General features: G+C 36.2%; 1 protein-coding gene across 3 annotated transcripts in view; it reads left to right on the top strand.

The window, feature by feature from the left end:
• Window positions 1-1,043, top strand: part of LOC128982889 (uncharacterized) — a 44,755-nt gene extending 43,712 nt beyond the window's left edge. For all 3 annotated transcript variants that reach the window (XM_054401939.1, XM_054401940.1, XM_054401941.1), the window contains exon 4: window positions 485-1,043. In XM_054401939.1, the coding sequence (XP_054257914.1) occupies window positions 485-565 (81 nt within the window). In that variant the 3' untranslated portion in view covers window positions 566-1,043. The remainder of the gene's footprint in view (window positions 1-484) is intronic.
• Window positions 1,044-13,520: the final 12,477 nt, after the last annotated feature.

Here is a 13,520-nt window from a genome sequence, read left to right as displayed (position 1 = left end):
TTACTCCTGTGATATCGTGATTTATTTTCTGCAATCATGAAAACACTGTGATAATTTCCTACAATGACGGCAACATCAGCGACACTGTGATAATCATCCATAATCGTGAAAACATCCATGATCATCTCCTGCGATAGTGCTATCTAATGGGTTTACGTTCGGCTAATGGTGATTATTTCGTATTTCCCAGTTCCATACAAACTTGATAAAATATTCCCTTTTTTCTTGGGTCCCGGTCGGCTGAACACCCTGGTTAGTGTTTGGAACACATAGTCTTGTCATTAATTTATATAAAGTAACCTGTTCTCCCCCAGTTGGGGGGACACAGGTAAAACAGACAGTTATTATATTTTAAAGTGACAAATTTAGGGGTTTTGTTTTGGGGTGATTCTTTCATAAGTTATAGGTGTTTGAGTTTTTCTCTTAATGGAGAGTTTTAATTCCTTCATAATTATAATCTTTAAAATTGGTTTGCCTGTTACAGGAGGAAGAGTTGGAAAGATTAGCAGCCCAAATGAATGCCCAGTTTCAAGAGATAGATAAGTGTAATCTTGTTGTTGAATGATTCACATCACCAGGATATGCAAGATTTGCTTCCATAAGTTAGGTCTTATGATTTCTCCCAAAATATAATTAGAACTTAAAAACAGCCTTACATTAAGGTTTTTCATACAATTATCAATTATTTAATATTTTTGGTATGTACATATATAATTTCATACAAGTAATCTATTGTAGACTGGACTTTAAACTATCGTGATGTTAATTTAAGTGTTAATTTCAATGGATATAGTTCTCAATTGGTAAATATTTTCATCAAATTTGTCTTATACAATATATTATACCTATATATTTAATTATACAGTATTAAACATAGTTAAAAACACTACAAACACTTAGAATTGTGTGCTTGTTCTGGTTATTGTACCAGCATATTTTTTAAATCAGTTTTTGTTTAAATAAGTTAAAAATGTACTGTGCCAATTTTGTATTGATTGATTTTTTTGTAATCAAATCATGACCATGTTCTACTTGTCTTTATAAACGTCAACAACATTCTTTGTCATTTTGTCACTTTTAACTCTGTAGACTAGGATAGTAAAGATGGTGAAGTGGTTGTGGTACAGTTCAAGGCCCGAAGAAAAACAGGCCATGCTGCAAGATCCATGACGTCACACTTGTGGATATATTTACTGCCATATCCTATATGTTTTTGGTAAATCGGCTGGCTGTTTAAGTTTGGCAACTTTAGTACATCTATCCATCACTGTGACGTAGTGTTGCGCTGCAGCAAGGCCTGTTTTTCTAGTGGGGCCTTGTACAGTAACAGACAAGCTAACCATTTAACACACACCAGCTGGTCCTAACCCTTTTTGTAAAGCACTGCCACCCTCCAAATGTCCCAGCCAGCTTAGGGGGATGGGCAGGGTTCTTTTCCCCAAATGAGGTTGAGTTACTATTTTCCTTAAAGTTGGTTGCAAGTGAATATGTTATGGGCGCCACTTCGTGTAGGGAATATTCAATCAGACGATCACAAAGAATCAACTCCGTCCCAAATTGCAAAAAACCAACACACCTCACTTGGTATGGCCAACTTTGTAATCTTACTTTACCAAACATGCGTTGATTGCACATCTATTGTGTACCAGCTAGTCTAAATGATAATTAATAAAATTCTGTTAAAATCTAAAGTTATCCACAGGAATATTAAGTTTAGCAAAATTCTCAAAGTAACAAAATTATTTATTGGCTTCAAAGTGTAGACTTTATATTACAAAGAAAAAAAACAATATTAATTCCCTCAAAATTAAATTGAATCCTCTAAATAAAATTTACAAGAATATCTAGCCTCAATCAGTTTTACCAAGGTCTCAGTAGTAGCCTAAGCTTATCAAACATTGGATAAACTATTATCAGGAATAATTACTAAAATCAAATAAATTCTCCAAAATGTCTACATTAAATATCTAAATACAATATTTAAATCAGTTTCATAAAGAACAAAAGAAATTATTCCATTGTAGGAAGCAATAAGACCCACTTTATCGCTGAAAACAATAAAATGTGACAAAGTCCATTCCTGGTTGAAGAGTAGGTCAAGTAGCCGGAATTCTAATCACACTGAGTCAAAATTAAAGTGTCACTCACCACAGTAGTCTTGACAAATAGGATATACCATCTCAACCGCACGATATCCAGCCGCGGATGGACCGATCAGCGGTAGGTGTATCCCACAAGAGCAATGGGTTTGCAAGGTAGAGGTCCAGATGAGTAGCCGGTGACTTTGGCCTCAAGATGTTGGTAGAGCCTCGTAAAGACCCTGTAACATCCTTAATTTACAGTATATTGCATAAAATCAAATAAAATATAACATCAGACAATATCAATTGGGCCAAAATATATAATAGTCAAAACCAAAACAAATAAATAACATTTCATAAATAGCTGTCGTCATTGGGTGAGGTTCATTTGTCCGAGTTTTCAACTGTCCGAGTTTGTTAAAAATTACAAAATATTGAAAAATCATCTGTCCGAGTTTTCAACTGTCCGAGTTTTCAACTGTCCGAGTTTTGATAAATAACTAATAATAATTAGATAAATCAACTGTCCGAGTTTTCATTTGTCCGAGTTTATTAAATTTAAATTATTTTAAAAAATATCGAAATATCAAGTGTCCGAGTTTTCAACTGTCCGAGTATGGTTTAAATAATAATAATATTTCGTTAAATCAACTATCCGAGTTTTCATTTGTCCGAGTTTTTAAAGTTTTAAAACAAATATCAAAATATCATTTGTCCGAGTTTTCAACTGTCCGAGTAGGGGCAACATCAAAATGTGACACTGCGCGCCGAGACTAGCGTGTCTAAAGCGCCTGTTCAGAAGTCGATGTGAACCCCTTCTGTGAAGGAGACAGGCATTGTGCGGGCCGCGAGAGGCCCTCTCGTCGACTTAAGAAAAATTATATTATTTTTATTATAAGACTAATTTTACAATTTTTAATTAAAAAATTAAACTGTCATCACCTAACACAACCAACCAAACTTACTGATAATATAATATAACTGGCGGGGGTATTTTATATTATCAGCAAGTTTGGTTGGTTGTGTTAGGTGATGAAAGTTTAATTTTATAATTAATAATTGTAAAATTAGTCTTATATAAAAATAGAATAATTTTTCTTAATTCGACGTGAGGTCTCGCACAATGCCTGGCTCCTTCACAGAAGGGGTTCACATTGACTTCTGAACAGGCGCTTTAGACACGCTAGTCTCGGCGCGCAGTGTCACATTTTGATGTTGCCCCTACTCGGACAGTTGAAAACTCGGACAAATGATATTTTGATATTTGTTTTAAAACTTTAAAAACTCGGACAAATGAAAACTCGGATAGTTGATTTAACGAAATATTATTATTATTTAAACCATACTCGGACAGTTGAAAACTCGGACACTTGATATTTCGATATTTTTTAAAATAATTTAAATTTAATAAACTCGGACAAATGAAAACTCGGACAGTTGATTTATCTAATTATTATTAGTTATTTATCAAAACTCGGACAGTTGAAAACTCGGACAAATAATTTTTTTAATATTTTGTAATTTTTAACAAACTTGGACAGTTGAAAACTCGGACAAATGATGTGATCCCTCGTCATTTAGTGTAAATTAATCCGTCTCCAAATAGGTTAAGCTATCAAAGTTTACAGATAAATTAATCAGTCGCTGTACAATAGCAAGATATTCATTTGGTAAAGGCTGCTGTGGTTTTACCTTAACCACTTTCATGTGACAAAACATTGTCCTAGCTAGAATAGTATTTCACAGTTTCCCTACTAATAATTAAATATTTAGTCACTTTATAATTTACATTTTTAATTTAGTAAAAACATTAATCAAAAGTAATGGCTAAATACAGTAATTAATAGTTTGCCATACCTCTTTGCGCTAAAATTGTGCTAAATCCTCTTGAGAGTAGAAGGTCAATATTAATACTCTGATTCTCGAAGGTAATCCCAACTTAACAGGTTAACTCATCAGTGTCTGGTGGCAGTCTGGACTGTAGTCATCTGTCCAGCGCTGTCTGGACTCTTATCAGTGCTGATAACGAGGGTTCAACTGGCCAACAGTAGCTCCAGCATATTTTAAAGTTATAATTTTCCTCATAGCTTTGAAGTACCAGTGACTATCAGGTGTCGACATCTCAGCATTGTTGAACAATGATTTTATGATCTTGGGGTGATCAGTCCCAGGTCTGACTTAATATATGCCACTTAACTGTCACAAACAACCCCCAACCTGAAGAAAATTTCCTCAAATTTTCTTAAGCTTCATATCGCTTCAGATCTGATACGTGCCAGTTGCCCAGTACTCTTCCACCTTCTTCTTTCAGCTGGTATATTAGTGGAGATGGCTTCCTTGAAACTATGTAAGGGACAGTGTACTTGGGAGCCAGTTTTGCACTGAAGAATTTAGCTGCATCTGACAAAGGGTAGTTTCGTTTAAGAACCTTCTCTCCTTCATTGAAAGCTTCATGTCTTCTTCGAAGATTGTAGTGTTCTTCTGGTAGGCTGCTTGTAACCGTTCTTCCACTTCCACATATGTCTTCTGCAGATCCTTAATCTTCTGTCCATACAAATCTGCCTCTTCAACTCCGTCAGGTCAGGTGTTCCTTCCTCTTCAGCTACTTCTGTTCTTACGTCCAACTCTCGCCCAAAGTTTATATAGGCAGGGGAGTACCCAGTAACTTCATGACGTGCAGTTCTAAGGGCAAAGCCTATTTTTGGCAACTGTTGATCCCACATGCGGTGGTTATCACCCACATAGGCTCTGAGCATGTTTCCAATTATCTGATTCACCCTCTCGGTGGGATTGGCTTGAGGATGCCTACTGGCATTGTACAGTAGTGTTATCTTGTATTCTGCTGCTAAAGTCTTCAATGCCTTCCCTGAAAATTCTGGACCATTGTCACAAATAAGGTATGCAGGTATCCCAAAAACCAAAAACACACATTGTTCCAGATGTTTTGAAACCAAGGATGATGTTGCTGCTCGCAGAGGAAAAAGCAGAGGAAATTTAATAACAGTATCCGTCACCACCAAAATGTATTTAAATCCTGCAGTGGAACGGGGGAATGGTCCTATCAGATCTGCAGCTATCATATCCCATGGCCTCGATACTCCTCGTCGAGATCCCATCAATCCAGCTGGTCGTTGATTGTCACTCTTGGTGGTTTGGCATACATAGCAGCGAGAAACATATTTGGCAATGTCCTGACGCATCTTTGGCCAATAGGATTGGTTTTGGATTTTGCAGAAGGTCTTATAGACTCCTAAATGACCCGCTGTTGGTTCATCATGGAATTGTTGCATGATCTTGACTCTTCCATCTTTAGGGACAACTCTCTTCCAATCCACGGATTCCTCTTCGGTTGCTCTACTACGAGGTATGTGCTTCCATAAGGTATTATCTTGAACTCTCCATGCTTGATATTTAGAGCCGTTCTCCTCCACTAACTGCAGCATCCGCTTGTACCAACCACCAGTAGCTTCCTGAATTTCCGAGATAATTGGGTTTTCTTCAAGTTGTGTTTCTACGGAGCGAGACAACATATCGGGTACAACATGTTCTTTACCCTTTCGATGCACAAGTGTATAGCTATAAGGTTGAAGCCTCACCCTTGTGTTGTATATGGATCCACAAGAGACTGTAGTGGTCTGTAACAATCTTAAAATGACCTACCTCAACATAGGGTCCTAACTTTTCCACTGCCCAGATCACGGGCAGGCATTCTCGTTCCGTTGCAGAAAACTTGTGTTCTGTTCAATCAACCTCGTTGTCCTAGAGGCATAAGCTATCACTTGCTCTCCATTTTCACCTTCCTGGCTCAGTACTGCTCCAACGCCTACACCTGAGGCATCACACGATATCACGAAGGGCTTGTCAAAGTCAGGACAGGTCAATATGGGTGCCATGACCAGGCAGCTCCGAATATCTTCAAAGGCCTCTTGAGCCTCTTTGGTCCAAACAAATTTCTTACTTTTCTTTAAAAGTGACGTTGGAGGGTATAGCCTGGATGCAAAATTCGGAATAAACCGGCGGGACCGGAAAGCGGTCCCGCAAAACTGCCGTACCATCTTTTGGTTTTTGGGTTCAGGAATCTGGATTATCGCTTGCACCTTGTCTGGGTCCACTCTGAGACCCCTGCTATCAATTACATAACCCAAGTAACCCAAGTTCATTCCGGCAAAAGCAGCATTTTTCCCGGTTGAGAGTTACTTCAGCTTCATGAAGACGATCAAATATTTTGTCCAAAACTTCAAGATGGTGGTCAAACTCTTGTGTCACCACTACTATGTCGTCTAGATAGACAAAGACGTTAGGCTCTAAATCGGCTCCAATAACTCTATCGATAAACCTCTGCCAAGTAGCCGGGGCATTATGCAGCCCAAATGGCATAGTAGTAAACTCAAACAGCCCACGTCCTTGAACTGTAAAGGCAGTCTTATCTCTGCTGCTCTCCGCTAGGGGTATCTGCCAATATGCAGATTTTACATCCAAAGAGGATAAGTATCGGGAATCTCTCAGCCGATCTAGTATCGTAGTAACTCGAGGAAGAGGGTATGCATCTCTCTTTGTTACAGCATTTAGCTGGCGGTAGTTCACACAGAAGCGTTTGGATCCATCAGGCTTATCAACCATCACTATTGGCGAACTCCAGGCACTCTTCGATAGAACAACAACCCCCAGTGCCAATATTTTATCCAGTTCCTCACCAACTATCTTCTGCATGATGGGCGACATTGGGTAATGCTTAATCGGTATTTCAAATCAAATCATCTTTATTCAAGCTGTATATACATACATGAATAGAGTCACAGAAATAAGAACTAACAAGTACATTATGTTTCTTATTTTTACATTATTTTATTTACATACATTGCTAAATCTATGCAATACAATCCTTTATTAATGCTGTGTATTTATGAATGTAGTTAAAACATTTTTTACTCTTTTGGTTGATTAGGCCTACATAACAAAAGGCTAAAGACAAATTTATTAAATTCGCTCACCAGTCACCAGATCTTGCAATTTGTATTTTTTTCTTCTTTATCATTGAAATCATTTTTGTAAATATATACCTACAACCAGCTCTAGTTATGCTGGTAGCAAATAAGCTTGATTATTGGATGGATTAATAGAGCTATAAAAAGAAATCTTCTATAGAATAACAAGTTTTATCTTGGAGATATTTTCTTACTAATTTCCTAAATCCCTTTGTGTGTATATTAGTTTTCAGATTTGATGGTAATTTATTAAGAAATTTACATCCGATTTGTGTTGCTTTCTTTGAGAAAAAAGTGAGGTTATGCCGGGGTATATCTATTTGATCTCTATTTCTTGTGTTATATATGTGTATATCTTTGCGAAACACATACTTATGAATGTTATTTTTGGCAGAGATAATGCATTCTAAAATATAGGTACTGGTCATAGACAGTTTAGTATCTAATTGTGAAAAGTGGTTTCTTACAGATGTTTTAGGTTCCAGGTTTAACATTATTCGCAAAGCCTTTTTTTGAAGTTTAAGTATTTTATCTAGGTTTTGTGCACTAGTGCCCCCATAGATTGCTAGACCATATGACAGATGTGAGTGTATGTGAGCAAAATAAATACATTTTAGTGTTTCTAGATTACATAAAAATGACATTCTTTTTAAGGCGTATAATCCTGAAGAAATCTTTTTTACTAAATGAAGAACATGAAGATCCCAATTCAAATGGTTATCCACAATTAAACCTAAGAATTTTGTGAATTTTATTGTCTCTACTTGACTTTGCTCTATTGATATGGACAATTCCGGATTGTCTTTATTTTGCACTGTTGAGAAGAACATTTTATTTGTTTTACCATGATTTAAAAATAAACTGTTTTCTGAGAAATAGGATTGAAAACATTTTAATTGTTCATTACACACAATTTCAAGATCATTATAAGATTTAGATGATGTTATTAAATTTGAATCGTCAGCATACAGAACTAACTTGCTATTGCTACCATTAAAGCTTTTTAATATAGAGGGCATTCCTTGCACATAGCACAAGAATAACAAAGGCCCAAGAATAGAGCCTTGTGGAACTCCATGTTTGATGTTTATCATTTTTGAGTTATGTTTTAAGATTTTACCAGTTGTTTCAGACACAATCTCAACATACTGTCTTCTATTAGAGAGATATGATTCAAACCAATCTATATAACGATCTGTTATACCCAGATTTTGCAATATATTTAAAAAAGTATTTTGTGTGATATACTGTCAAAAGCTTTTGTAAGGTCCATAAAAATACCAACTACTTTGTTTCCTTTATCATCTGCGTCAATTACAGTGTCTGTAAAATCCATTAAAGCAGTAGTTATGGACTTGCCTTTTCGAAAACCATGTTGCTCATCATCAAAGAAATCATTATTTACCAAATGATCCACAACACGGTTGTACATTACTCTTTCATATATTTTAGATATGGAAGTCAACAAGGACACAGGTCGATAATTTTTTACCTCAGTTTTTTCCCCTGTCTTGAAAATTGGAATAACTTTAGCAATTTTTAAACTGTCAGGAAAAACTCCAGTTATTAAAGAGCAGTTAATTATGTGTACAATAGGTTTTAAAATAGATTTTCTGGCATATTTAATTAATTTTAGTGGAACCTCAACATGACAAGAATAGTTCCACAATAGAATAAGATAGTTTATTTTTAAAAGATAAAATTATTTTACTTATTTCATTTTCATTTACTGGGCTACAACGAAATGGCTTTGTTATTGAATTTTTGGGCAGGTTAGCTCCTGTAGCTGAGTGTGAATTTAATGCTGTTTTTTGTATCAATGTTTCAATGGCTCCAATAAAATGATTATTAAAAGTGTTTGAGATGGTTAAGGGATCATTTATAATATTATTCTCCTTTTTCAGAACAGTGATTGAACTATTAGACTTATTTGCATTTATTCCTGTTTCCTTATTTATTATTTCCCAAGTTTTCTTAGAAATATTGTCAGAGTATTTAATTTTTCCATCAAAAAAGCTTTTCTTCTGTCTTATTAACTTATTTTTATAATCTTTGTTTCTCTGCTTACAAATATGTAGAAGCTCATTATTACCTGTACATCTGGCTTGTTTTTTCAATTCCACTATTTCATTTTTTTCATGTATCAGATTTGAATCCATCCAGTCATTTTTGTTGTTTAAAAACCTTTTTACACACATTTTAGGGAAAACTAAATTAAAATAATATTGAAATATGTTGTCAAACACTGTAAACTTATCTTCTACATTAGCGATATACAAAGGTAACCAGTTTTCATTATGCAACAACGTGTTAACAACATTCATATTCCTTTCTGAGAAATCTCTCCTCTCAATATACTTCAAATTAATTTTTAACTTATGGTCTACGGGCACATTTACTTCTAAAACCTAGCCATCATGATCGGAAAGAGCTGTTATTATTCCTGTTACATTTGTTTAAATGTTATCTAAGTTAGTAATAAAATTATCTATTGCAGTTGCTGAATTGGGAGTTATTCTAGTAGGAAAATCAACCAAATAATGAAAGCCATTCGCATAAAGAATATTTTTAAAATCTTTAACCTCTGCTTTTGAACTCAAAACATCAAAATTAAAATCTCCAGCTACTATAAAGTTGGTTTCATCCTTCAAATCAAGTAAAATTTCTAATAGCCTATCTAATCTAGATAGGAATTCAACATTTTGCATTTGAGGTTTTCTATAAATTCCTACAAGTACAAATTTAAAATTGTTCACCTTATATTTTGCTATACAACATTCAAAAAGTTTATCCTCTGTCAAATCATCAATTTTTTGTAAGTTCAATGATTTAGCTTTCAACCCCACCTCTGACAATATCACCAATCCTCCCCCAGATGTGGTTGTTCGACTGTATTCTGAAGTTACTGAAAATTTGTTTAAATTAAATCTCTCCATTTCACATTTTGTCATATTATGTTCAGTTAATACTATTATTGCAGTTCCCGTGTCGATTGTGTGCTCCACAAGATTAGTTCTTCCGAGAGTCTTGGTCTGTCTCCTAAACTTATTTTCTAAAAAAGTGTCTAAACGATCCTTCTGTTCGTGGCTAAGGTGTTCTTGTGAGCGTAGGCCATCTTGAGTCCATATCGAAGCTAGTTCAACCTTGTTTGGGGCAAACTCCCAAATTCGGTTATGCATGTCAGTGATGATTTGCATCTTATCCCAGAAGTCTATGCCCAATATGAGTGACTGTTTTAGGCTAGGAAAAACAACGGTCTTCAAATTTCTTGTTCTGGCTTGCAGAGTGATAGGGAGATCAACAACACCTTTAATTATCCGCAGTTTCAACAAATTTGTCTATCACTGGAGTCATTTTAGCTGGAAATTTTTCTAATATCCAGAGTCCGTCTTCACCTAACACAGTATGGGACGCTCCTGAGTCCAATAAGGCTTTAACGGTTTTACCAAAAACTCTGACATCAAGGTACGGTCTTCTATCTCCTGACTTAGATAAAATTAGGAAGTTGATTTCACCTTTAGTACGATTTTCACGAAAGTCAACTTTAGCATCCAAGCTGACTTCCTCTGCCTTACAAGTTTTTTGGGTTGCATTTTGGGTATTTAGTCTTGATAGTGTCATGCTCTCCACATCTAAAACAAAATCTTTTCCTGATTTCCTTACAATCAGAATGTCTGTGGTCTTCTCCTCCACAGTTCCAACATTTAAATTTTCCATTCTGTGAGGGAAGATGACTAATACCAGATACTTGAGGGAATCTTCTTTTATGTGGCTCAATGTATGCCAAGTCAGGTTCCAATACCGATCCTCCACAACTAACAACTCGAGGTACGGTAACCCGAAATCTTCCAGCCTCTGCCTTCCGTCCCATAATCCGTAAATTCTCTATTGTTCTGATATCACATAAGGCAAGGCGATCTTGTGGGGTGGGGTGTAAATTGTTTAAAATCTGTGCAAGGCGGTTTGGTTCAGGAACATTGATCGATAACCTAACCCTTCCATAGAAGCTATGAACATGTTGATGGATTCTTGTTCACCTTGTGTTCTGCTGAAGATTTCTTGCTGTAATCTGAAGTCATAATCGGGTGTGCGGAAAACAATTCTCAACTCCTGACATAACTCTTCCCAGGATCCTACTCTAGTCAGTGTGGACCTATACCATACCAAAGCTTGCCCTGAGAATAGATCCACTGCTGAATTGAAAAGTTCTTCATGAGACATGCCTCTTGCTCGACGAACTTCTTCAACTCTCTCTAGGAAAGCACCGATACTCTGGCCATTCTGGCTATCAAATTTGAGACCCCACTTGTACACTGGGACTGCTTTTGTTTTTGAGCTATAGCTGGAGGTTGGCTGTTGGGCTGTAAAATGACTGGGTTGGGTTTCCTGATCTGAAACTGTTGTGTTAAAGGCTTGACTGTCCTTTTTGATGTTGCAGGGGCGACGTTTTGATTAGCAGCGTGTTCAGGGGCCTCTGTATTTAATGCAAGTTGCTCTTTCTGAGTCAAACTTTCTCCTAATGATCCTATATTCTTCCGTCTCTCAGTAAAAGAATCTAATAGCCTTTTGACATTATAGTCATGAGTGTTGCTTTTGTTTCTTTAGAATCATCTTCTTCATCATCGGTTTCTTCAACTGGTATTCGTTCTACCCTAGGGTAAAGGTGCCAAAGCCTAGCAATTATTCTCAGGTATTCATCATCATCGTAGTTTCCATCATAGATTCGTACAAGATTTTCTAAGTCAGAGTATATTTGGTTACATGTTTCCATCTCTTCACCAAAATTTAGAGATGCAACCACGTCATCATCCACAGGTGAATTACTGGCCATTGCTTTATTCAGACGTTTCCGTAAATCATTAGCTGAACCATCAGTCTTGTGTCCTGTGACAGTAATTTTCTTTGGTAACTATTTTTGTAGTAACAATTTTAGTTTCACATCGTATTAAAGAATATTTTATAGTATTATTTTTTTGTAGTTATTATTTAGAGAATATTTAATTTATTTTGTAACGAAGACTATAAAGTATAATTTGCGTTAATATTAAATGTACCTCGTAAAGTAAAAGCACGAATTGTAAAGGAGTCGGCAGGCCGGCAAAGACCTGTTGGCCGTGGCGACGGCGCACAAAGCTGCCTGCACGTTGATTCCTGCTGGCCGCGACGCATGCGCCAAGCATCGTCAATCCTTAACAAAACTGCCACGACGCCCTCGGCAAGACAGTTCGTCTTACGCTCGCGCAATTGTAATTTTGAGTTCTAAGTACGAGTTACGAGTGACTAGTGTAACGAGTGTCTAGTGTCTTGTGTTTGGGATTAGTACCAGGATACAAGGTAGTGTGTCGATTTTATTCCATTGTGAATTTCCGAATTTATTATTTTAACTTCGACCACTCTGCTAAATGTTGATATTATTCCGCCCTTAACTATTTCTTTTCTTAAGATATTTTATTTCGTAAATAGTAAGTTTGTCTGCTATTATTTTATTATTGCAACCGAGACCAGTGGTATTTTTATTTTAACGTTTAAAGGTTGTTCCGAAGAAATATTATTTCGATTATTTTAATTCGATATTCCTTGGGGTCTCGCTAGTTCCTTCCGAGCGAGAACCATAATTCCTGTCGATCCCAAAATAAAAACTCCTGTGAGGTGTCCTGTATTCCAACCACAGGAAACCCATATACCTTTCATCCCCTAAAACGGTGTTAGGGCGGCAAATCTTTTGCATCTTATATTTTTAATTTTATAATATTTAATTAATTGCGAGAAATCAAGTTATTATATTTTATTTTCACAGTAGAGTGATACGATACATAAAGATAGGGTAACGCCAAGTTAGTCCTCGTTTTATTTCGAATACGACTAAACGAGTTAGATTAGATTAGTCGGCTACGAAGGGCTACTTTGTAACATTTCCTTGGGAACTCATTCATCCCAACCGGGTGAGTTCCAGAAGCCTGTCTAACCTACAATAACTTCCTTGGGACAACCCGTACACATTCCACGGGTAGGCCACCCCGATCCTTCCGAACCAACCTTACAAGTTAGTCCCGTAGATTCCTTCGGTATCGGATAACTTACCAAAATATAGGGTTTATTTTCCTTTTTATCGGAGTGAAATTTCACTAGGTTCGACCGTAGGATATTATAGGAGTAATCACTCCACGGGTGTGATATTTTGATTTTCTATTTAAACTGGTGTTATTGTAGCTATACCTATCATCATCTGTCTAGCTTGTATATTAGCTATAAACTGCTAGAGTAAGTATTGTCATTTATTTTGGGTGCATTGCTTGATTGATTTTAATACCTGCTTGTAGTTTAGTAAGCTAGCAAGCTGACCCTAGTGTTTGATATTTGTTGATCTGAATTTTCTCTGCATTTTACTCTATAGCTTGATTGTATAAAACTCATTGCACCTTTTATTTACCCTCCTTGGCGATACACCCAACGT

This window comes from Macrosteles quadrilineatus, unplaced genomic scaffold (assembly GCF_028750875.1).
Source record: "Macrosteles quadrilineatus isolate MER2022 unplaced genomic scaffold, UCM_ALF_1.0 Scaffold_1__1_contigs__length_201487025, whole genome shotgun sequence".
Classification (NCBI taxonomy): domain Eukaryota; kingdom Metazoa; phylum Arthropoda; class Insecta; order Hemiptera; family Cicadellidae; genus Macrosteles; species Macrosteles quadrilineatus.
The sequence above is the reverse complement of the archived record's forward strand: the minus strand, read 5'-3'. Positions and strand labels throughout refer to the sequence as shown.